We start from the raw sequence: 27,155 nt of genomic DNA on the forward strand, positions 1-27,155 counted from the left end.
AGCAACAAAAAACATTGCTATTGATAATACTTGTAAGTGTGGGTTTACATGGTAGTATGAAAAATTTTAATCAATGTGTATACCCTTATCTAAATATGCAATGGCAAAAAATGTCTGTACATGGTACAACTATTGCTCTTTTTTTACAGTATTACAACAATGGAAACTACTGTCCTGATTTTGTTGGACAACAAGATGATGTTTATCACATACTGGTGGCTACTGATCATTACAACATTGAATCTGTATTGATGCACATCAAGAACAGGAGAGACTGGAGGTTCCATGGAAGATACTTCTCAATTTTTAATACTTCACCTTGTATGAATTACAGTACTGAAAGATGTCAACTCTATACATCACTGTATAGATCAGTGATAAACCAACTGTCTGAGTAATTCTGTATATACCCATATTGCAAATATATAGTCATTGACTATTATTATTATTGTTGTACACTATACTATATGTAGTAATAGTATAACAATGTACAGTAGTTATATGATTGTGACATGACGTTTAAGGAAGTTAATGTTACACTAAGCAATCATGCAACAGAGGCGGATCCAAGGGGTTCAAAGGGTTCACCCCTTTTAAAAGTCTTAATATTATTATTATTACTACTACTAGGACCATGTCACATGCAACCAAGTATGCGGCAACCTACCAATGGGACATGTACAAACAGTGCCGCCATAGCCAGCACTAGCCAGTGGAAATGATACACATACATGGGCAAGCTGTTTAACTGGTATCTGACAATCACAACACAACAACTTTGAAGTAAAATTTGATGTACACAAAAGCAAACATGCCAGTGACATTAGTTGCATTGCATACTTTTAAATATGCATGACAAAGTACAAAAAAATCCTTATATTCAACTTCATAGTTTGCTACACTGCTTCTCTGAATACTACGACTGTGCTCTATTAGAGTATCTGGATCTTTTTGCAACTAACAATCAGAAAATCGCAAGGGGGGGCTTTATTCACATGACTGCCGGAACAATAGCAACAGCCAACTAATTAACTAACATGGTTAGCCACCAGTGGAGTCTCTTCATGAATAAGAAACTTCTATTTTAATTGAACTTCAAAGCATTGCTAACAAACAATTTTCTAGTCGCAGAGGATCGCACCTAGGTAAGGATGTTGATTGACATTTTTCAGGGTATGGCTCTCAATAAGATAGCTCATAATAAGTGGACTAAAATATCTGTAGTATTGTAAATTGACACATTTGTCTACGTTCAATTTCACCTGCCAGCATTTGCACCATTCAGTAGTTAGATTAAGGTCTTGCTGTAACATCTCAGTATCCCTTGGGAAATCAATCACATGATACAGAATACAGTCATCTGCAAATAATCTCAACGTTGAAAAAAAACACCAAATCCAATGTCATTTATGTAGATAAGAAACAGCAGAGGGCCCAGTACAGGAACTCTGGACTTAACTCGAACCTACTTAGAAGTAGTACCATCAACAGTAACACGTTGTAATCTGTTTGTAAACCAGAGTGACATACATTCAAGCACCTGACCATCAATACCACATTTCTTTAGTTTACATAGCAATCTTTGATGAGGAACTAGCTGTGTCAAAAGCTTTTCGGAAGTCGAGCATAATAAGGTCTACCTGTTTTTGTTGGTCAAGTGCTCTCTGATACTTGTAGTTTCTTGGACACGTCTTTTTTTACAGCAAAGGTGTTTTGGGGGATAATATTATAGGTGGGCCATAATATTATGAACTCTTTGTAGGGATCATAAAGATATGGGCTTTTTGCCAAAAATCATCTAAAAATCTGCATGACAGTATTGGTTGGCATAGCCAATTCCTTAAAAAATTTCAGAGCAACCACAAGCCCTTCCAAAAGTTTCTACAATATTGAAACAAAACTTTTTAATTTCCTTCTATATTACTACCTGAATAACTGATGCCTTAACCCAAGCATAACTTGACTCTATGGCTAACTTAAGGTTACAGGCTTGATTTCTTCACTGTTTAATGTCACTTCAGCCCACAATGTGCCTTTTCACCAACTGCAGCAGCTACATACATGCATCATAGATGCCCTCCTTTGTGTCCCTTTTCTTTCTCCACTATCGTTGACAGTAACTTGCCATCTATGTGGACAAGCAGTGTAGTGAAGAAACATAGAAAGAAAATGAAAAAGCTCAAGTACAAGAAACGGAAAAGACAAGATTGGTATAAAAGTAAAAAGAAGTAACTAACAACAACATGTTAATGTCATTCAATCATTATATCTGCAAAATCACACACAATTAATATAAATTATTTGTGTTTTCTGTCACAAACGTGAGTTTCCTCTTATTAGATTGAAGGGTGGTTTGTGGGCTGCTTTGCTTTTCTGTTCAATCTTTCTTGTCACTACTTGTTTTTTGGCAGGTGGTAAGCCAGGGGTTGGGATTGATGTTTTTTTTTTGATTCCACTCCGCTTTATTGAGCAAACAGGATTGCATGCTGACAAAAGGTTCACTAGTATCTGTCCGTGCAGTTGAAAAGGGTGTGGTTTGTAGAGGTATGGCAGGTTTATGGAACTGATTTTTTGTTAGTTGCTGTTGCTTGATTTCACCCACTTTTTGTACCACCATAGAAACATAATGTTCCCGAGACAACACTTTGGTTTGGCTCTCACGAGCTACAACAATGGACATGGGCTGTGGGTGGGCTATAAAAAGAACAGATTAAACAATCATGTGTTGAACAGGGAGGTGTATAGATATTATGCAATAATATTGTAACAAGGCCATATAACAACATTACCACATCTATGCACATACACGGCACAGGCAGAGAAGGTGTACGTGGTGGTTGAGTAGGCTGATTAGCTAGATTGCTTAAACAAGGAGGTAGGGCTCTGGCAAAACCATCCACTATGGCATTACGTGTGGCACTTCTCTCCCACACTTGAGGATCATGCAGCATCCTTATGCGTTCATTCAACTGTGCGTTAGTTCGTATAGCATCTATGTAACGTGATCGTTGCAGGTGGAACATCACCAATAATTCTAAGCAGCATAGAGATGGATGCTCTTTCAAGTAGTCACATAAGGCCGCATCCTCTTCTGCTGTCAACAACTGAGTCACCAACAAACTCAGTTTCTTAGCTGCATAAAAATGCACACACATGAAAAGTGAACATTACAATCCACAAATTCCTTTACACGAGTTCCTGTGAACCACAAGTATGCATAGCTCCAACACTCAAAACTACTATATGTTCACGTTGAGCTGAATCCTCAAAAACATTTAATAACTCATGGATGCAATTACACGCGATCTTGAAATTTGGCTCATTTGTAGTACTACTTGACCCACTTAAAACATTTCAAAATCTTTTTGTTCAAATGTTTGACATAATATTTATGGTCAATCAAAATTTTCACAATACATTTCCTATGGGGAAGCCATATAAGTACAGTGTCCAATACAACCCTTTCCAGAATTTGTAATGGAGCCAAACCGTATGTATCTGTTGTTGACATCTTTGCTGTTACCAATATTCATCTGGTTGGTTGAAATGTTAACTCTGTTGAGAAAAAATCCACTTTTAATTTTTAGCTGTTTTTCAGGATTCAGCTCAACGTGAACATACTATACCTTACATATAATTATCTACATACCTTTTTGACACTTGTCTAAAAAATAGCAGTACAGTTCTGCATCATGTTCTGAATCACTACCCTTTCTCATAACACTCAGAGCATCAGACAGTTGACCAACTGCTACTAACACATCAATATGGAGTAGCATCTTCTCCCGACTATTATCACTGGATGGATCACATGAGCTGAATATGGTGACAAATTTTAATGCTTGGTGGGCACCATCTAGAATAACAGAGAGATATTTATGATTCCAAACATCCAAGCTGCAAAGTGTAGGATTAAGGGACCATGATGACCAATACAATGTAAATAATGTGGTGCTACCCTTGAATCCATGGTAGCTTTAACATATACATCAGCCCCAAAGCCACAGTTTAGCATCCTTTTCTCACATCTAGTACATTACTTGTCATTACCCTGACTTGTATTAAAATGTGGCTCTCATATATTACTTATGTACAGTTGAGTATTATAACTCTATGGCCTCTACTGAAAGCAGTGAGCTATACCATATAAATATAATTTGTAGTATGGTGTGAGTGCAGATCAAAGGCTGTCGCTAGTGGTGCAAATCAGTTGTAAACGGTACCAATAATTGTAACATGGTTAAGTATCTCCTTTGGAAACACAGTCTGGCCACTAATCAGTTCAAAGACTTCAAACAAAATCAAATACCACACCACCACAGGTAGTCACAATCCAAGGCAAGAACTGATAAGGAGGTAAATTGCTCTGGAACGACTGAACACACAACACTGCTCTTGCCTGAATGAATGGGAAGCAGTACAACTGCTGGGTGGTATCTGTATACCACACGCACTCATTTGCCAATAAATTAGGCTATTATAGTGCTGCACCATTCAACAATAAATATCAGACACTTCAGCTACACCTGTCTAAATGCTGGATGTGAAGCAGTACAATGGCTGGAGTGATTGACATCCATGATGGCACCTCCCAGCTCATGCAAGGTAAAAATGCTACCAATGAATAAACTAACTAACAATAAATTAACTAACCATCAAGTCATTATACACAGTGCTCAATATTTGCCTTGCTTTCTTGTTCCTTCCATGTTACAAATGGGTGCCTTCAATCTGTGCATGCCCCATACCACTAGTCAGTTAGAACACACCCATTCAGTTTGTGTCTGATTTGTAAACAACTCCACCCTCGGCAGATGTCGTGTTTACAATCAGATACAAAACACATGGGTGTATTATATTACTTGTGCGATGCGAATACCACAAACACAACTTAAGACATACCATTATACATAAAACTTCTTATGATGGCAGGGTGCAACAAGAATATCACATCATTGACCAGTTGGGTAGGGACATAAGACAGCAGCTTTTTACCAGCCTTCTAATGGTACAAGAGTTTATAATGGTACAAGAGTTTATAAGGAACTTGTAACATGGATACACACGCATGCAGGCACACGCACACACCTCAACAGAACCATGGTCAAGATGTCAGAGACCTTCAGCAAAGTAAGCTAGCTGGGCTGGCACACAGAACTCCTTTGCATAACTGGTCGCTAACTGACTGGGCAGCTGGAACACAGCACTACTGATATGAGCCATTGTGTTGAGCTCAGTGAGATAGTAGATCATCTGTAGTGGTAGCAGTTAAGGATGATGTGATGATCACCAGATGCTAATATCGATCCACAAAGATGGGCAGTAATACAATACAGATGAAATAACACGGACCAAAAAATTTAATAGTGCCCAACAGTTTATTCAGGTAAGTGAGGTTATGGAAGGTATAAATGTCCAACAACTGGAAACCTGACCAGTTTATTAGGTCTACAAATAAAATATGAGTGTCAAAAAAGTGAGGATACAAGGACTGTGTGATAAGAGATTTACAGATATTGATAATAGACAAGTCATTATGCTTATCACGATAATAACACGGGATATCATGATAACCATGCTATCACTATTATCATCAAACAGCCCTAGAGGATACCCATGTCACATAGTTAAAGTCTCAAAGGATCCCTGAATCATAACATCTTGGTATGAGTCTCCACCTTACAGTATATATACAGGTCTCAATATGTTATCCACTACACAAAGGATACAACACAGTGTTGTAGGCTGGTGTTCTGGGTGGCATAGATGTTGATGAACTGCTTAATGCTGGCTGGTGGGTAGAACGTGCCATCACCATTATCCTCCATGAATTCTCCACACCCCAGTTGTCATGTAGTACGTCCACCATCAGAGAGTAGCTGTGTGGGTGACACACAGTGTGACAACAAGTCAGTAAATTAAAATGTCATCTCATGGTCTACAATGGCCCTTACAAAGTCTTCATGATAGAATGGTCATTTATATCCTGTATCAAACCATATCACTGTAGATAACTAGACTCAGAATGGGTAATAGATTGTTCAGGGTTTTCAGTTTGCATCAGTCACTTTGTTAAGTGGTATAGCAACTCTTACCTGGATTCTATTGATTGTTTCTCATGTCTTAATTGAGTGTAGAGTTTCTTTAGCTCATCCACCGGATAATACAAGCAATGATCACTTTCATCTGCTGAAAAAAATTCAGAGTTTTTTTATAATTGTAATGCTAGAAATTCTTGAAGAACAATCTAATAACATGACCATCATGGATAAATATTTTCCAGGGTGCCTATAGCTAGTACATAAGATTTCATATGTGGTTTTAGGAAAACAGCAAAATTAACCTAGCATCACAACTGATGTCACTACACGGCAATGCTTACCAAAAGCTTGAGGTACTACTTTATTTCCAATACACCAGAGGGTCACTTCCAACATATTCTTGTGTACTGCACAGTCATGACACTTGGTCAATAGATCAGTATAGCCTGTAGGAACAATGTAACGCATCAATAAAATTACCTTCATTGTATACTGGCTTTGAAGTACAATTTTTGGTACATAAGCCACCGACTGTGATAAGATTTTTCTATATATTCAAACTTATCAATTCAATAGTGTCCCTTAGCCCTTTTAAGGATACATTGGTGTTCCCTCTCAGGCAGTCACCTTGTTCAGTCATTGGCGTGGATGATGTCTCCAGGAGCACCTGGAAAAGACAGGTGAGGTGTGCTAGGGAGCGGTGGACCTGTCGTAACTGCTGCATATGACAATCATCAATCCTGGTACCATCAAACAATGGCTGACCTGCACATATGGGGACAACACAGTACGTACAGGGGTAGATCCATTTTATGTACCCCATAGGGGCATTCATGACTTACATAATTCATCTTTTTTCTGTTTCAGTTGCATTAGCTTAAGCCATGCCCACTCAAGCAATGCAGACAGTGTACACCCCTCAGTTGTCAGAGCTAAAATTAATACAATAGCTAATGTACAGTGCTCTATAACATAAACAATACACGTGTGTTGATGATGCAACAATTTAGGTCCTGGCCATTTTCCGAACAAACTTTTTAGCTAGATCATAGCCTTACCAAACTAACTCTGAAAATACTTGCTTTGTTAAAGTATGAGTGATCTATCATATCAGAGTAGATATGAAAGTACATACCATATAACAGGTTATTTTTTAAGGAAATTCTCAAAGAGCCACTAAACAATTTTCGAAGGTTTTATTTATGCACTCAAGCTACCCACCCACCCATGCATCAGTGCATAACACATGATGTTTACACAATTGAATTTAAGCAGCTATTAAACCTCTGAAAACATGATGACTAACTTGATACACATGTTTTGTACTGTGTAATATCGTATGACATAGCAGTAGCTACACATGTGCTGGTAGCGTGGTGATCAAATTAGCAACCCAGCAATTGATTGTGAGAGTTAAAGATAGCAATTTCAAAGAGTTTAATTTTAGAGGAGCCCATGGTTTTCAAACAATTCAAGTAAAACTCTTTCACAAATATGGTAAAATTTTTATTGCTTGCAAGTCAATTGCCTTTACCACTGACTTTGTGCAGTTGTTTGAATACCAGTTGGTCCCCAGACATTCAGAGGGATATAAACAGAATATGTGACCAGATTTGCATAAAAGGTACCATTTTCACACAAAAATCAAACACGTTTTATGTCACCTGGGCTATTACACAAAAGTCACAAATAATTTCCACTGTTATCCTACTACCACTCTGCTGGATCTGCTCTGGAGCTCTGAGAATCCATGGTAGACAATCTGATGCCTTGATACCACTGTGGCCTTGCTGGAACAGCTCTTATGGACTCAGCCAGACAACATCAGTAGACTAGATTGCTTTTGGGACTATAACAAGAGCTCGGAGTGGATGGAAAAGCCTCAAACTGGACCTGGTAGTACTTCACTCGCCCTTTCCCTTCATTTATTGCTCCACCCACAATCTCCATTATACCAGATTGAAAAAACTTTCAAAAATGTCCAAATTTCAGGTGGTATTATTGTACTCTACCAATACAATAAATGCCTCCATTTGTAGTGAAAATTTGGTAGCTACCATTAGCAACCTGTATTGTAAAATTTACGAAAAGTATCATTTTGCAAATCGGGTTACAGATAGAGAATACAAGTGCTGAAGTGCTCACTATTAACAATGTTGTTGACATACACAAGTACTACCTGCGGTCCAAGACTTAGCACATGAGTGAAGGATGGAGAAGAAATCCCTTTCCAGTGCCAGATCAAGAAGGGCTCTTCGCTGCAACTACACAAAACGAAGCAACATACGGTATGTATGGGGTGATCTACTCAGTCATATACATACTTTCCCTTGTTCCCATTTACATCATGCAGTATACACTGAACTGTATTAGCTAAAACAGTATACAAGGATATGATGGAAGGGAGGGAGACTTAAACTCCTACTCCAATGTAATTTCATAATGCAGACATTAAATTCTTGTTAGCCTTTTGCTTCATACAGAGTACCCAACTGCCTTCATGCATGATTTGGCATCCACTGCCACAAAACCTAGTCACACCCCTACCCAAAATGTTGTGCACATAACATGCATGTGGCCGTGCAATTACATGAATGCTTAGTGATTCATGAGTGTTACATGAATGTGAGGTGCATGTGATCTGCATGATCCAGTGACATGCATGTTACAGTAGGATTTCATGTATGTGACAACATGCACAACTCCTGCATGTTGACATGTAGTGTGACACGGGCACAAGATGTATGGTACAGTTATGTTGCATAAAGAATTCTACAATGAAATCTTAAACTTGTTGGTCAAATTATATATATATAATGACAACTTAAAAATGTGACCGGATTTGTGAAAACCGTACATAATCACACACTTTTTAAAATTCCGTTTTACTAAATATTTGTAGTCTACTTAGCCAATTGTATAATTTGGTAAATTTCAGCCTCATATGCTGAGATCTTTCAGAGTTATATATAGCCCTACAAAATAGCAACGACAGAAAGATGAATTTGTACAGCAAGTAAAGGGAAAATAAATTACAGGTGCTTACTAAAACAGTTGTAACTAATGAATGCAATGCTATACAGAGTCGAGACTTGCACCATCATATGCTTGCCATGAACAGTAGAAGTAAGTTTTCTTTCCTGCCACCTTCCTTCACCACAAACAAAGATGAAAATCAATAAAGAAAAATCAATCGCATATTATCGCTTCGACATTACGTAAATAAACGGCCATAACTTTGGTGTACTGAAATGAAACAACAAAAAAGATTTTTGAACTCCTGTTGAGTAAGGGAATAAGTTGATATCCAGATTTTATCATTTGATTCTTTCTTCACAGATAAACAAGGCTGTTATGGAATTTTTTGATAACATGCTTATGTGTGCTTTATACTGTAATGAAATGAATGAATGTTACATGTTGAAATGAATGTTACAAGTTACCTACATGTCGGAATTTATGTCACATGCATAATAGCATGCAGGAAAAGTACCAAATCCATGTATCAGGGGTGTAGTTAGCCAGAAAGTGATGGAGAGGCAGGATGCCCCAACAACACACTCAAAATTGTTCATGATTGGTAAAAAGGCTAATAACCCAATAGTGGGCTAGCCAACATATGGTGTTGTATTAACTAGCTACATAACTATTTCAGTACTGATTATTTATCACTTATTAATGGAGGTATATTCATCGAGCATCATCTCACATGCCACAACTGTACTCCAACAAATTCATCCACAGTCCGGTAGAGCTTTATTGTTAATATTTTAGTGCAAATACAAGTTATTTTATGTTAGCCACAGCCTGTGCTGCAGTCCCAGCACACTGCGGACAGGATGACGTGTTCACTCACTTCACTCAGCGAAATTCAAATGCCACATATTGCACAAAATCCCAGTTCAACACCTGTCTTGTTAGCAGAACTTGTAAGCTTGTGACTTATCCACCTGACTGACTGACAAAGTAAAAAAAAATAGACTGGCATGCCACTGCAGTAGCTACCATATGATGATCCAGTGTAATCTATTCGAGAAAATAAACTTGGTACATTGAACACCTTAGGTTCGTAGCGTCATCTGGTCTCCTTTGTCACTTGTGAGTTGTGACTCCTGCCATGGCACTCTCTATCACGTAAGCTTGGTAAGCTTCAAAAATTCTTCAAAAATGCTCTATCACGTGAGTAATCTAGGCTAAATATAGAAATGTGTCTCTAATATTTTCGTTCAGTGGATCCACGAATGCGAGAGTTGATATATATATTATCAACTTTTGATGAACGAGTTGAATGTTGTGTGCGCATTCACTAGAAACCCGTGGTGATATTGCATAGTAGCATACATTATTTATAGTCATTTGCATGTCAGTTTAATACTGGTAAGCTTGTGATGGAGGTTTTTAAAAAAACCACTTAAGTGATGGGCTACGCTTCTGCCATGCATGTTACATGAAACATGCATGTACAACAGATTGACTACATGAGTGTTTAGGAGGTCATACAAGTCTTAGGAAATTGCATGTAACATGTATGTAACATGCACCACATTTCAAGTAGGGATTGTATGCTATTCTAACAGACGTATACCTCAACATTTACTGGCTGCTCAACATCACCATGGTGATCAGACAAGTGTGGTAGTAGGTTCAGAGCCATACACTGAGTGTACACTTCAGTAGGATCATCCAATGATGATGAACCAAGTGACACAAACTTGTTGAGTACCTGAACAAATATGATACATCTATCTGATAAACAAAGCAGAATTATATTCAGTATACACTATCCAGGGGTGGATCTAGGGTGGGGGGGGGGGAAGGGGGGCTGAAGCCCCTTCCTTCATATTTAGACTTTACTTGATCAATATGCTGAGTATTATAATGAAATTTTGTCTTAGCATAATTATATGATCACTAATAATACAAATACCTTATAAACATCTTTCCAAGGTATTATTAGTGGATTTATGCTAAAGTTTATGCAACAAGGACCCGGATCAGCATTGGAGGTGTACAAGATCAAGATACTCTAATAGAGCAGTCAGCTAACTACTCTAATAGAACATTCACTGGAAACATGTGGTTGGTTCTGTATGGAATATTTCCAAATCTGCCTGCACCTCTACATGCAATAAAGTGCATTGGTCTGTTTAAAGGGCTTCATTCATCTACTTGTGTAGTTAATATGTATGGCAATACTTAATTCAGGTACACAATTTTCATTGAAAATGCTGCCAGATTCAATCTTGTGTTGTTCAAATTTCAAAATTTTCCACTTTCAACATTATTATTCTAACATGCACCTATTCAGTGTTGTGCAATTGTGAGAGGGGTGCATCATGTACTTGGTTGTCTGTACCTACCCAAACTTTTCCATTAGCAAAATGCCATACCTATAATCTAAAGGCAGTATATAAAATATCTACAGGCAGTAAATATTATGAATTTTATGTGAAAATGTCTCCAAATTGCAGTATTTTAGCATCTATTTTTCAAAATTTTCCTGGGGGGGGCATGCCCCCAGGCCCCCCTGGTTGGGGTGTGCTTTGTACACCTTTACCCAAGAGATTAGTACCTTGGGCTGCCCCCCCCCCCCTCCTCTTTTATAAATCCTAGATCTGCCCCTGCTATCTGTGCAGTAATACAGCATCTGACATAGTGCAATAAGATGTAAGTGGTGATGGCACGTTACATAACTTGCAGCTTCCTGCAGCCCCAGTGTCTGACTATTCTGCAGCCCAACACTAGAGTGCTCAGGAGAAACATGAAATTGCTGACTCTCCATTTAGCCTTCCTTCTGAACTGACACTTCCTTCTGACTACTTCCGTATATCCTTCTGACCACTTCCGTATATCCTTTTGACCACTTCCGTATATCCTTCTTACTACTTCCGTATATCCTTCTGACCACTTCCGTATATTGATCATGATTGGATTCATTTTATAGGCATGTCTAAAGGAATTCGATTATGGGAGATACAATCTAACGTTGTACTACGTTTGTTGCGATGAACGGAGAAGTCCAGAAATATCACGGTGTGAGGAATTTCGACTGAACAATGTAATACACCCTCCAGTGCTAACTGGTAAAGTAGTAGATAATAACCAGGGGCGGATCCAAGGGGGGTTCAAAGGGTTCCATGGAACCCCCCTTTTGAAAGAGTCTCTCTTACTCGAGATACTCTAATAGCAGACATGCCAACTCTCACGCATTAGGCGTGAGTCTCACTCTTTGGCTAGTAATCTCACGCTCTCACGCCTAACCCCGGGCTCTGTTTCTCACTCTTTCAGCTTAGTTCTCACGCATTTCTCACGCCTGATCTGCTTCGTAATTAGCCCTGTGCTTAAAATTGGGCAGACCTGTGCTTATTTTTGTACTTAGAACATGCGACGACCTTTTTTTTTTTTTTTTTTTTTTTTTTTTGGTCTTCACTACCAAAAATCCTGGAGCTAATTGAATCTGGTCCACATTGCTGGTAGTGTTTGAGGTCTCACTCCTAAAATTGTTCAGAGGTTGGCATCTCTGCTAATAGAGCAGTGGGAAGAGCAGTCAAGATTGAGATACTCTAATAGAGCAGTCACAGTATTCTTAAGAGGAGCAGTGTAGGCTAGTAGTAGTAGTAGTTATAAATAAGTTGGTGAGGGGCAGCTATTGTCAGCAGCACTAGATGATGTCTTTTATTTTATTTTTTTTTGGTCCTCAACCTACAGCTAGACCGAAGTTGCAATTCCAGAGTGGAACCCCCTTCTAAGAAGTCTGGATCCGCCCATGTTAATAATAACAGTTCTGGCATACTCCAGAATTTTCTTAGGATTTTATAAATACAGGTGTTGTGTTCTTTTCTCTATTTCAATAATTGCTGTTTATAATCTACTTGTGAGTTGCTAGTGTCGCACCGAAGCTATCACACTTAATGACAGGAGTGGAATTGTTCTTCCATGTCTTAATTCGTGCAGTTGTCAGAAGAGACCCATTGTTGTATGCTACGTTCGAAAATACTTCAAGGCAGTGCCCCTGTGATGTTTTCTCTTCCTCGTTCTCTTCTGTAGGACCGTGACAAGGAAGCCTGGCAACTATCGGGGTAGCTAGAAGACCACTGATAAGACAGCCATTTTGCTGTGAGGAGTTTGTTGAAGGTCGGTTTGTTAATGACATTGTAGCTATTGGATAGCTACTGGTTGTTCTAGGACTTTGGTGAGGAGTGACCTCATGGGGAGGAGAGACTTAGTTTAAAGAAGTCTGTTAATGTGCAGTGCGCACATGGAGATGCCATGGAAGTACCCTGTGGCTACTGTAGAGGCAGCTGTATCAGACGAGCCACACTCAATATTGTTGATTCCAGAGCTGGTGAATTGGTTGAAGAGAGAGGACAAGGCTTTTATGGTTGTAACTCAGAGCCAAGCTAGCAGACTGAGCAGGAGTCAGCCCGAGTAGGATAGTGGGGAGCATGAAGTACCTTTTCCAGGTAGTGGAGAAATGTTAGACATTTCAGGAGAAATAGCTACTTCAAATGGTGGAGAGGTAGCAGTGAAGTCAGTTGACACAGAGTCCAGAGCAGAGGCAGAAGTGGGAGATAAAAATTCTGGCTGGGTCCTCAATGGGATCTTTGGAGTTCTTTCTACCACTCCATCTGGAGAGTCAGTTTCATCTACTGAGGAGAATGTATTGTCAAGAAAGTATGATTTTGAGGATGATGTGTTTGTAGGTGGTGAGAAGGACAAGGATCCAGGTCAGAGGAAAGGAAAAAGCACTACGAACATGCTAGAGCCAAGAGAGCATGTGATGGTGACATCAACCTTAACATTGCTAAGGAGGATCTACGGAAGCTTCAGGAGGAGATCCACTGATTCAGGATCTGGGGAAAGCGAGACCCAGACAAGTGGTAGAACAGGATGGGTTTCTGGTATCATTTGTGGGTAAGAAAACAACAACCTAGTCATACAGTAGAGCAACTACTGTTGCCTAGTCGATACCATAAAATTGTGTGTAAATTAGCTAACACTATTCCAATTGCAAGGTACATGTTTGTGGGTGTGCCAAGGGTTGACGACATCTTGGGTCAAGTAAGTACATTACTGCTTTGGATCTTGTTATAGGGAACTGGCAAGTTCCTATTGCAGAGGAGGACTGGCACAAAACGGCATTCATTACCACCAGCGGTCTCTACAAATTTAAGATGATGCCATTTGGGCTCTGTATAGCACCTGCAACATTCCAGAGAATGATGGATGAAGTTATCCGAGGAATGAACCAATTTGCTAGTGCCTATCTGATGACCTGATTGTGTTTAGTGCTACTTGGGAAGATCATCTGGCACATCTAAGAGCTGTGTTGCGAGAAGTAGGGTTGACAACCAAGCCCTCAAAGTGTCAGCTAGCAATGGCAGAATATACATATCTGGGACATGTAGTGGGCAATGGAGTGGTGAAGACATAGGCAACTAAGCTACAAACAATAAAGCAGTTTCCTCTGCCTACTACAAAGAAGCAAGTTATATCATTTTTGGGACTAACCGGCTATTATCGCCACTTTTTTCCCAACTACACTACGATTGCTGATCCATTGACTGAGTTGGTCAGAAAGTATGAGCCAGAGAGAGTTAGTTGGTCGGTAGGGCATTTTGTGAGCTGAAAGAGAAGTTGTTGTCTTATCCTGTGTTAAGGAATGTCAACTTCTCCCTCCCCTTTACCTTACAGGTAGATGCTTCAGATTTTGAAATGGGAGCAATTTTCGTCAAACTGATGGGTAGAGACATTTGCTGTTTATTTGATGGGACGAGAGTTTACCATTTAGACAGACCATTGAGCACTACACTAGCTCTCAAAAACAGTAGCTCTCAAAATGTCAAAATTTGAACAGTCAACATACTCAATGGAGCATAGCTCTGCAACCATTCTGTGCTCCATCGAAGAGGATAGGATAATGCCAATGCGTTCCCAGATCCCATTTTCCAACAAAGATAATTTGGGGGAGGGGTGTGAGAGAACAGGCAGGCCAGCTACAGGCAACTATATAAGGACACATCTAAAATTTTGACTGAACAACATTATTAATTATTTTGATGATGTAATAACAGTTCTGGCATATTCTAGAAATGTTCTTACGATTTTCATATGCTGTATATAGTATCTATGATATAATACAGGTGTGTGGAAAATTGCCCCACTTTGCACAGCTGAACTGCAGCAGCCACATAAGCATGTGCAGCAACACAAAATTACTGCTATGTAGCTAACTAGCTGGTGGCAAATTTCACATAAGCAATGTGGAAACGGAATAACCCATGCAAGTCAGCTGCTATTTTTAAGGAGATAACAGTATTACTTCATACGTAGTTGTTAATGAAGAAGCTAAAAGGTAAAATTTAATCAGTAGGGACTATAATGAGATAAGCACCATTTACAGGAGTCCAGAGATTTTAAGTGGTTAGGCCATCCATAGTCGAATGGCTACCCTCCCCTGATTTGTATACACCAATAGTATACATGCTACATATTACTTCATCAGTTCATACACTGTTATTGCATGATTTGGAAGACATAGACATAAAATGGCTCATATATTACATGAAATTGCAAGCAATCTTATAAGCTTATATAGATGATACATATGTGTTTAACTGACAGTGAAAGCACCTAAGTCCTTGAGCATCATACTTTTGTACAAATATGCATGCAGTAGAATGTACATACTGCGTTGAGTTGTTCATAGTGACTATATATATATATTCTAACAAAGGAACTGCATAATTATTGCTGAGACAATTATTATCGTACAGTCATCAGCTAAAAGGAAAGTATTTAAACAATCCAAGAAGTCAGCTGTATTACAGAAATCAGGAACCATGCATGGTAATTATACATGGTAGATATCTTATACTGTAGTTATATCGACAGTGACTTATCCTTGGCTTTACTTCAGACTATAGTGAGATATTCTGTTCCTACTGTGATACTTATATGTCTATATATGAATGAGTGATGTTAGTGTAACTGATTGTATTGTATGCACTAAAGTATAAACAACAGACACCAGAGACCTTTTGAGATAAGAGCCAGTTACATGCATCACAATATAAAGGGGCTTATACCACATGACTTGTTTTTACCTTATTTGTATACCTATATACTGTGTATACTTCAACTATGTATGATGTATATTATAACTAACAATAAATTTCTGAGGTAATTTTTGTTCCAAGGAAAGTGTGATAATTATCATAACATTATCATAACACTCAGAACAGCTATTAGCATAATTATTTGCTTGGCTACACGTTGTGTTTTATAACAATTAAAGAGTACGTCATCATATCTTCCTGAGCATCATGTCTCAGTTGTGTAGCTATTATGGGATACCTATATACCACTACATAAGAATTTTACATTATCATGATTCATAATATATTACCATAAATTAACCTTGTATAACTCGCTAATGCATTGCTCTGTGGTCTACAGTATCTAACTCACTGTGATTGTGCTTCTCTTACCATCATGATTTCAAATTAAAGGACCCCACATTGTTATTGCGTTTGTGCTCAATTTTTGTTCACTTAGGTGCATGCTGCAATCATCCTGTACCCCAGCAGTCCATCTGTCATTATCCAGGAGGAGGCTTGACTTGACTAAATATACAATGGATGGTTTCTGGGGTATATATGTAATTACTTAACTTTGCTAATGGTGTATGTGTTTAACTCTCTGGCTGCTTTTGATGCCTCAGCATCTTTGACAATATAGCTATTGTAAGTACCACAACAATTCCAAACAAGCTCTACAAACTCATACAAAGTAAGACAGGAAACATCTCAACCAGCACCTGATTATTGTGTGACATACATATATACCCAGTCTTGTACCCTTTCTGATCATGCATAAATCATATGGTGTAACAATAATGTAAGCCAACATCGTGCACACATCACACACGCATCACACATCACACACGCATCACACACACACACGCATCGCACACACACACACACACACACACACACACACACACACACACACACACACACACACACACACACACACACACACATACACACACACACACACACACACACACACACACACGCACTTCCTGCATAGCCATATAACAGGAAGTGCTTATCAAACTTGTACTTGCATGGCTTCTAATTTGAATAGCATAATTATATAGTTGAGTGCATACCAGTTGTGAATATCATTAAAGACTTTGTCATTATAATTATGTTACTACTAAGTTCAGCTACAGTATCTATGGTATATGCGTGCACGTACAATTTTGGGAAAACTTGGTTGAATGCCACACTTTCAATAGTAGCTGTACTTGAGTGGTGTCACATTTGATTTTGAAAATATGGTTTGAGCATCTTAAATTTGAATAGTCACCTCATCAATTTTGTGAACTAAGGTAATAAATACTGGGGTGTTTAACCAAGTAAATATGGTATATAGCTTATGATGCTAATTAAGTTACTTACCATCAACAGAACACTGCCAGCTTAAAAACTGAGGAACCTGGAATCTTGTAATAATCCAAAATATTCCTCAGTATGTAAATTAGGAGAAAACATCCTGACCTCCTGTAAGCATTCAAGCTTTGATCGGATGGCTACAGGTTCAAGGCTGCCTAGGTCCAGTCCAGTCTTGGATTTTTCTCCTTTCTCCACCTTTTCAAACACACTTATGTAACAACTTTAAACAGACTGTAGGACCAGGTGTCCTACAGATCTTCAGCACTTGTGCTGTAAAGTGTTAATAAATAAATAAAGTGATCTGGAAATTCAGGATACTTTCAGAAACCCTCATGCTAGATCATCATTCATCATAATAATATTAGACAATGTCACGTAACTGATGAATGTGTGCTAATTCTTATTTTTGCTGGTAGACTTCCCAGATCATGGCTGGAATGCTCTACCAATAATAGATCTTACCTTATCCTTACAAGCAAAAACTAAAGCCACAGAGGCAATCAATGCACAGGGTCACAGGGATCAATTAACAGACACTAATTTTTTAGTCACTCATTTATTCATTTGTGCTATGGATTCTTAAATAGGTGCTGCACAACAATGAATGCTGTTGCTTAGCTTTGACTGAATGTAACTATATACATACCTAGAAAGATGCTAGGCAAACCAAAAGGTCATGATACGGTAACAGTACAAGTATACAACTGCTTTTATGTGTACTGTATGTATGCAATAAATGATTTTGGAGCAGCTAATGGTTATGAGTTTGTTCTACTGCTTCTACAATTTTGCACATGTTGATATTTTTGTAGTGCTTTGGGTCAAGACAATTGAAACTGTTAATAGGAACTTTGACATGTAGAGACTGGTAGATCAAGCTGTTACAATATGTGAAAAATTTCTATATATGACACAATATCTTCTGTAATCTGTAGACTGTTCTAAGTAATGTTAAAGTGCCAAGAATCTGTGGCTACCTGTTTTTACTGGCTTCAGCTTCACTTTGGGTTTATATAGTAGATAAACAATATGACCACACAACCCATAATGTGGAACACAAAATATTTATTATGCAAGAAAACTGAAGTGGTCTGACTGAAGGTCTACTATGTATACATCTGCATAAGACTAAATATGTCCCACATCTACGTACTTCATGTTGGAGTACCATACAATGCATTATCCAATTTTGCTTAAATTTGATAAAATCTGGTAACTTTATCATTAGTTATTTTGTACAGAAAGTAATTGCAACTAGTTACATGGGTCATAGGATGAGTGTAACAAGTGACTGGTAACTCAATAACTTCCCAACACTACAAATATTTGATGGTAAAATGTGACCCAGGTCTGACAAAATAAAAACTATTAGATAGCCCTATATGAAGGTAAGGGGATTATTGGCCTTATAATTGTAACCTGAGAGCCTGATGGGCATGCCTCGACAAGCCTATGTTGGAGGTCTCTGATATGCAGGCATGTCCTGTTTGTGATTTCAGGCTCAAATATTCTACTGAGAGTTCCTGTATCCAAGTTTGAATACCTATAGCTGTATCCCACCATAATGATACATATATTGTTCCAGCTACAGCTCAGTTTAAGTGGACAAAGTTTCACATTCATACTATTCTATACATGATAGGTTATGAGCTGTAAATGGATCAGAACTTTGTTGAAAGTTAGAAAGTGGCCACTGAGGAGTAAATGTCTTGTTTTACAATATAAATGGAAAGTCACAAAGCCATGGAGTCACAATATTTACTTATAGTATTTATTATTTTGAGTTGAGTAGTCACTGCCATACCAAAAACAGAATACTTGCAAATTTAATATTCCGTATTATGTATATAAGTTTTACAAGTTTCTGCAGGAGTTGTACACTATAGCTCAAATGGGATACCAGTAAGATACCCAAATTGTGATATATACCTCAAAGAGCTACCACTCAAAATATTCATAAAAGCTACACAAATATAGCTCCTGAGAAAGCTATATTTATAGTTTCTTTCCTGTTTACTGGTGTGTCAACACAATTATATGTGTAGATTGACATAGCTTATGGATTCATGTAAAATGAAACTGATTTTCCTAATGTCAATTTCTAAGTTAGAAGCCATAAAATAGAATTTTTGACAGGTGTCTTTAAAGTAAGTGCCATAACTAAGGTAACCTATATATTAAGATGTACGGAACTGACCATCTTGTTGTTAATGACACAAGAAAGTTGTTTTGGTTACATCACGGAACATTGTTATATGCCAACTCTCAATTACATTTGTATGCTTTCAGCCAAACCCAGTTGCACTGATGCAAAGCCTGAGAACCTTGTTCAAGCTAGCATAACTGCACCAATGTTCTTCATAAAAGCTGTGAATGTAAATTATCGATAAACAACGATCCCTGTTACTAATCTATATAGCCACAACTCCATCAATCTCATCATATTAAAATCCTTATGAATAAACATGCATGGGCTTTGTGTGTGTACGGCTAGTCAGAGGCTCATATAACTATACTAAGTAAAGAGTATATATAGTATTTGGGAGATACCACGAGAAAACAGCTGGCTTATGACTACAATGTATCATCATCCCATGTCCATAAAATATAATGCTGTAACTATTAAATATAATAATTGTACTTTCATTTTTCATGTCCTTGTTGCAATGTGCTAAATTTCCCCACCCTTGTCTTTGTACTCTACCATACACATTAATCTGTGTATCTGAAAAGCAGTAAAGTATGTAAATGAATATATAAATTATACACACATACATACAGTACTATACAGACCAGATTATTGTATCATGGCATAATAGCATGTAATGAAATTCATACAATTGCTCTTAAGTGACAAATGTAATTAAATGTTTTGATAAGTACATTCTATTCCTGTATACACACTAGTGTGTCATCAAGGAAATGCCATATGTAGTATATAGCAGCTCATGATGTTGCTAAGGCTATTTCATGATACACTGTAAGGGATTCCCCAAAACCTGACCTTTTATACATATGTGATAGGGACTTATAATAGCATGTGGAAACTTAGATTAGAAACTATTAATGTTGTAACTAGAGAGTCATACCAGTTCTGTGAGTGCCATTACTGCCATAAAAGTACGTATTATACCCATCCCCATATATTCAGTGTGTGAATTATACATAAACACAACATGACTTGACATTAAGTTATTATCAACCAGAAATATATGCCTAAAAATATCGAGGCCACACCTATTGGATTTTATGTTGTGAGGACAAACTAATTTCAGATTTGGACCAGTAGGTCAGTTTGAACATGATAGTGATAGTTTGTTTAGCTACGTATTAACAGCCTAAAAATGTACTAACCATCCAACAAGAGTACGTGCAACTAGTTTGATAAAACAAGTGCTGGCAGCAGTAAGCATCCAGACTTTGGATTACATGTGACCAACATGTGCTTATCTTGCTAATGAAAAATCTGGATAGGTCAGACAGGCCTTTGCAACATAAATAAGATTAATGGCATTTTATATATATAATGTTAAAAGTAATATACATTCTAAACTATTCCTGCCAAAAGTATTAATTATATTGCATGTGTTTTGCCTTTGTGCAATAAACATTTTAAATTTGTGCCCATGCACTTCATATAACAGTGTGACCCAGTCTGACGAATAGCATGTTCAAGTTTTATACTAATAGAACTTATGCTTTATGAATTTATTTCGCTGCATTAATTGTGCATACCAACAGCTTTAAGCTGACCAAAGTTTATCTTACTAATTGCTATTGCTGTAGCACTATTCCTACTTTCTGGATAAAATTCTATGAATAATTATTCATGCATACAAAGCTGTAGACAAGCACTATATACATGCAACATGAGTAGAATTGTGTCTACACTACAGATAAGTATTCAAACATACAAATCTCCATACTTGACCATCCCATCACATCATACTATCCCATTGACCATCCTGCAAGAGTTCTTAGGAGCGTATGATTACACACGTACTCATTTTTGGTAAATCAAACACAAAATGTAACTTAGCAACTGAGTGTGTCAATAATTCATATAACAAATATAGTGATTTGAAGCATAATTATCTCACTTGTATACAGGTAGTTACATGTAAATGAAGCGGTTAAGTGGTAATAATCCCTAGTACATATGTAAATTGTACTTATCTCATCTAGTGCCTACTGATCAAATAGTATAATAGGACTTCTTCACTAACAGGTATGTATATGAAGCAATCTTGCAAGCACTATCAAACAGAATACATGTGTCATCCATAATGAAATCTGCTTGTGTGTCCTTTCCAATTGCATGTACTGTACCTGGCAACTCATAACTTGACTTGTGAATAAGGAAACTGGTCATAAAATGTACATATGTAACATGCAATATTATTTAATAGTATAGACATGAGGAAGGATCAAACTTGGAAAGGCTACAACATATGACCACTTTTAACAGTTGAAACAGTTGATATCTGGTGCGGCCAAGAATGAATGGTATTCTACAATATTACATTGATCTTTTATCATTGAATCTTGCTGCATTCCTAATTATTTTAGTTTAACTAATTGGCTAGTAATTTGGCCGCCTTAAAAGTTCATTGTGAACACATTGAGCTAGGCCCCATCTTCGTAGTTTGCTTCAGTAGTGATTATAGTTGAGCTCCAGTAATTTTATTTGTTCATCATCAAAGTGATTTAGGAAACTATATTTGATCATGAATTTTCAGTATGTATGCCTATACTATTAGTATACACCATAAGCCCCATTACTAGAACTGTCAATAATATTGGTATCTTTCATGTAGTGTTGTAGTAGTAAATTTGCTGAGCCAGAAATACATAACTTCTGATGAGTGCCAGCTATTTACCTTCTTACATAAAACACTCTCAGAGGAGATGCATACATATCTGGGACATAATGCAGTGCTCACTGAAATTATTACATTTAGCTATATAATACAAATACCTAGGGCTCCAAATGACAACAACAAAGATTGCTACATGAATATATATTTCATTTTGTGTACTGTATATTTTATAGCTATAGCTACACAATGGAGTGAAACAGACCGAATACTCAGGGTGAATTACAATGTTAAGGGTATGGTTATATTTCAGCAAAAGGTCATTATTCAATAATAAACATAGATACCTAGAAATGAGAGCAGTAATTGCTACATGACAAAACATCTTTGTTGTACTTAATCACTTAATGTGAGATCACTAGCATCTGTGATTTGTATAAAAGACCAGGGCAGAAATACACTTACAGCAACAAATTGTAAATTGCAAAATTCAAATTGATTATGACTCCTCAGTGTATTGTAACCTTCTTGTGCTGTTTAGCACTGTTGATATCTTTGGACAATACTATACTTGTGAATGCACTAGAACTATCAGAGTGTGATAGCGCTGTTGCTGATCCTACTGAGGGTAATCCACTATACTCTCACTCTGAATTATTTGGAGCCACTGCAACACCAAAAGATGTTGAAGCATTCAAATATTATTGTATCAATGATTTGATGGTTTCCGTGATAAGTGATGAACTTGTAAGTCAAGAGATTGTAAGCACTGCAATCTGGCATTTATAAAACTTATGTTACTATATGTATGCACATGTACACTTTAGTGTAATTACTTTGTTCATTTACAGGAGAGCATAACATTGTATCCACTTGACAATATACCTCAACAAAATGAGTCCTCCGATTTGCAATTGGAAAGCTTAAATCACACTTTACAAGAAAACATCACTGTCACCTGCCAGTACTACTCAATACTAAAGGCATATCAGTATATGCTCTATCAGTTCCTTCACAGTCAAGATACTAATGTATCAAATGCTACTACCACATCAGTCATGTATTTACTACAAACTGCAGCAAAATCACTTCAAAATATTCAAGTAAGTTTGTTACTTAGTATGGAAAATGCTATGCACACTATACACATTCATGTTCAATGGCAGATTAAAAGGGGATTTCTGAAAATTGAATCCAGCTGAACAATAAGGTACTGATGACATTTTCCTGAGATTTTAGAAGCTTTGAAATCAGATTTTAGGAGGCTATACATTTAGTTAACAATCACTGTAAATCCAATGCTTTAAAATGTAATTACTATAACTATCTGTAGGACGAAAGTTATGATTAAGTTTTAGCTTTGATTGTTCTATTAGAGTAGTTACTTGACTGCTCTGTTACGGTATCTTGATCTTTTTAAAAATAAACTCATTTTGAAAAAGCCACAAGTTTCATTCTACTATTTCCAGCTCCTAAGCAAATTTCTAGCAACTGCTATTACAACTCTACCATAATATTATAGAAGTTCTAAGTGTGGATTTACATGATCGCATGCAAAATTTCCCCAATAACAGCTCAATGTATATACCCTTCATCTAAACATGAAATGTCTGTACATGGTATACATACAACTATTGTTCTTTTATCTCTTTCAATTACTACAGTATTACAACAATGGAAGCTACTGTCCTGATTTCATTGGACAACAAGATGATGTTTATCACATACTGGTGGCTACTGATCATTACAACATTGAATCTGTATTGATGCACATTAAGAACAGGAGAGACTGGAGGTTCCATGGAAGATATTTCTCAATTTTCAATACTTCACCTTGTATGAATTACAGTACTGAAAGATGTCAACTCTACACATCCCTGTATAGATCAGTGATAAACCAACTGTTTGCCTAGACTAAAAATTATAGTAATTGTGTACCCATAATGTAAATATATAGTCGTTGACTATTATTGTTGTACACTACTGTATGTAGCTAGTAATAGTATGACAATGTACAGTATTGTGACACAGCATTAGATGACGTTTAAGGAAGCTAATGTTACACTGAGCAATCATGTAACAGGGGCGGATCCAGGGATTCAAAGGGTTTCATGGAACCCCACCCCCTTTAAAAGCCTTAATTTTACTTGATGAGCTGCTGCCAACAAATTTAGTACACCACCAAAATCAGTTTATCAGTCCAATAAGTAGCTTCTCATTGCAAACACACTAATAGTGACAAAATACTCATTTTACCCTTTTTCACTACAAAATCATTCTTTGAAACTGCTACCCCAGCTTCTTCAAATGCAATAACCATGCACCTCTAAAACAATTATCATTTTGATTATTTGCAGTTACTTGTAAAGACTTCAGTTGCATATATAAAGGCCTAAATGGTAAGATTTAACAGTGAGACAATGATTGAGAGTAATTATTTGTTGTGAAATATTACTGTTAGGTAGCTATAGACTGAATTTGCAATCACCATGTTCCAGAGTGGAACCCCTTTTAAATAACTTGGGAATGATTGTCTCCAGTGATCTGAAGTGGTCAAATCATTACAATTCTATAATATCCAAAGCATACAAATCATTGGCTTTGATACGGCATAAATTTTGTTCCAAGCACTGTCCATCAGTCAAACTACATCTGTATATTACTCTAGCTCGTACCCATCTCACAGTTATGGTGACTGTACATCTTAGCTTTTGAGCGTATTCAACATTGAGCAACCAAACACATCTTGAGTAATTATAATATCAGTTAGAAATCCAGGCTATTAGAACTCCATCTTATACCATTAATGTATATCTTTGAGATCCAGGATGTTTTGTTTGCGATCAAGTCACTCAAGTCACCTACAAGAAACCTCGACATCAACAGATACATTACATTTACTCAGATCCTCTACACACAACAAACTCATACATCATATCAACTTAAATAGAAACTCTTATTTTCATCGTCTTCTTCCGACTCTTCGTTTGTGGAATGCTTTTCCTGTAATTGATATCAATTTATCTAATACAAGCTTCAAAGCTAAACTGAAGAAATTTATGTGGAATCATTTTGTGGATCATTTCAACGATGACAATCCTGTACCTACCATTTTCTTTGTCCGTGCAGCAGATGTCATGATCTCCCACCAGCATCAAACTTTCAGACACTTTAGCTAAATTGTAAATTAATAGTTACTATATCTGTGTTTTGGGCTGCAAGCACCAGTCGCTTGCAGACCCTTGGCATATTTGCCATAAAACAACAATAAGTAAGTAAATAAATGTCAACTTTTATCAGCTTCAAAATATTAACCTTACATATACATAGCAGATCTACAGTCAGATCAATTCAGTTTTCTTGTATGATCAACTTAATGGTGTTCCACATTACGGGTTGTGTGATCATAATGTTTATTAACAGTGCTAACCTACTATATGGACCCACAGGGAAGCTGAAGTCTGTAAAAACAGTAATCAATGAGATTCTTGGCACTAAAACAATACTTAGAACAGTCTAGAGATTACAGAGATATTGTGTCGTATAGTAATTTCTGACGTAGCATATATACCAGTCATTGCATGTATTTCAAAGTCCCTAATTTTTATTTATTTTATTTATTTACAGTATTAAGGCTTTACAGCACAAGTGCCGAAGGTCTGTAGGACACCAGGTCCTACAGCCTGTTTAAAGTTGTTACATAAGTGTGTTTGAAAATTGACAAGGTGGAGAAAAGGAGAGAAAAAATCCATGACTGGACCTGGGCAGCCTCGAACCTGCAGCCATCTGATTAATGTTCGAATGCTTACAGGAGTCTGCCAGGTGAGTCAACCGCTGATATAGCAATTTCAATTATCTTTATATGAGCATCATCCAAAACACCGTATAAAATTATCAGTAGCAACGTATGTACAAAATTGTGGCCAAACTCAGCTGAAACGCTTCCTCAAAGAATAACATTCACTGTTGTTCAGCAATCCTCCTGAGCACCATGTCTCAGTTGTGTGACTATTATTGTAATATGACAAATTTGACAATGATAATAGTGACAGTTTATATGTTATTTGTATTGTGAATGCATACATTGTAGACATGCATATTTCAACTAACAGTTTATAGGAAGTTCACCAAGAAACTGCATAATTATTGCCAAGTACTTATTATGCAACAGTCATGAAAGCATTTAAGCAACCTAAGAATTCAGTTGCATTACAGAAATCAGAAACCATGCATGGTAACTATTACATGGTAGATCATATACTGTATAGTTATCCTTGGCTTTACATCAGGTTATAGTAGAATATTCTATTCTTACTATTATAAATTATAATATATACATATCTATATAGATATGAGTGATGCTGGTGTAACTGATTGTTTTGCAAGCACTGAAGTATTATTAAACAACAGACACCAGAGATCTTTTGAGATAAGAGCCTGTTACATGCATCACAACATGTTTTTACCTTATTTGCTATGTATTAACTAACTACACTGTCCATATACTTCAACTATGTATATAACTATACTGAGGTAATTTTGTTCCAAGGAAAGTGTGATAATTATCATAATATCATAACACTATAATTATTTGCGTAGTTACATGTTGTGTTTTATATAACAATTTAAGAATACACTGTTATATCATCCTGAGCACTATGTCTCAGTTGTGTATCTACAGTGTGTATATTATGGGATCTTATGAAGTAATGACTATGACTTTTATTATTATTATAGTGGCAATTTTTATGTTGCTATATATTGCAGGGGTGGATGTAGGATTTATAAAAGGGGGGGCTAACTCAAGGTACTAATCTCTTGGGTAGAGGTGTGCA

The 27,155-nt window shown here is 37.0% G+C and overlaps 2 protein-coding genes across 3 annotated transcripts; one reads left to right on the forward strand and one right to left on the reverse strand.

The window, feature by feature from the left end:
• Positions 1-4,596: 4,596 nt before the first annotated feature.
• LOC136239852 (protein ELYS-like) lies at positions 4,597-11,823 on the reverse strand. The gene is made up of 10 exons (XM_066030603.1): positions 11,731-11,823; positions 10,627-10,764; positions 8,221-8,305; positions 6,884-6,973; positions 6,669-6,806; positions 6,383-6,487; positions 6,096-6,186; positions 5,730-5,879; positions 5,089-5,253; positions 4,597-5,002 (listed from the first exon to the last, which is right to left on the reverse strand). The coding sequence occupies exons 1-9, from the start codon at positions 11,821-11,823 to the stop codon at positions 5,250-5,252; spliced, it is 894 nt and encodes a 297-aa protein (XP_065886675.1). The 3' UTR covers positions 4,597-5,002; positions 5,089-5,249.
• Positions 11,824-13,039: 1,216 nt separating this feature from the next.
• LOC136241165 (uncharacterized) lies at positions 13,040-15,116 on the forward strand. 2 transcript variants are annotated; one of them, XM_066032341.1, is made up of 4 exons: positions 13,040-13,175; positions 13,227-13,286; positions 13,337-13,955; positions 14,136-15,116. In XM_066032341.1, the coding sequence occupies exons 3-4, from the start codon at positions 13,516-13,518 to the stop codon at positions 14,212-14,214; spliced, it is 519 nt and encodes a 172-aa protein (XP_065888413.1). In that variant the 5' UTR covers positions 13,040-13,175; positions 13,227-13,286; positions 13,337-13,515; the 3' UTR covers positions 14,215-15,116. The 2 variants fall into 2 exon arrangements, with proteins under 2 accessions (XP_065888413.1, XP_065888412.1); XM_066032340.1 differs by having other exon boundaries at positions 13,227-13,955.
• The last annotated feature ends 12,039 nt before the right edge of the window (positions 15,117-27,155 follow it).

This window comes from Dysidea avara, chromosome 12 (assembly GCF_963678975.1).
Source record: "Dysidea avara chromosome 12, odDysAvar1.4, whole genome shotgun sequence".
NCBI lineage: Eukaryota > Metazoa > Porifera > Demospongiae > Dictyoceratida > Dysideidae > Dysidea > Dysidea avara.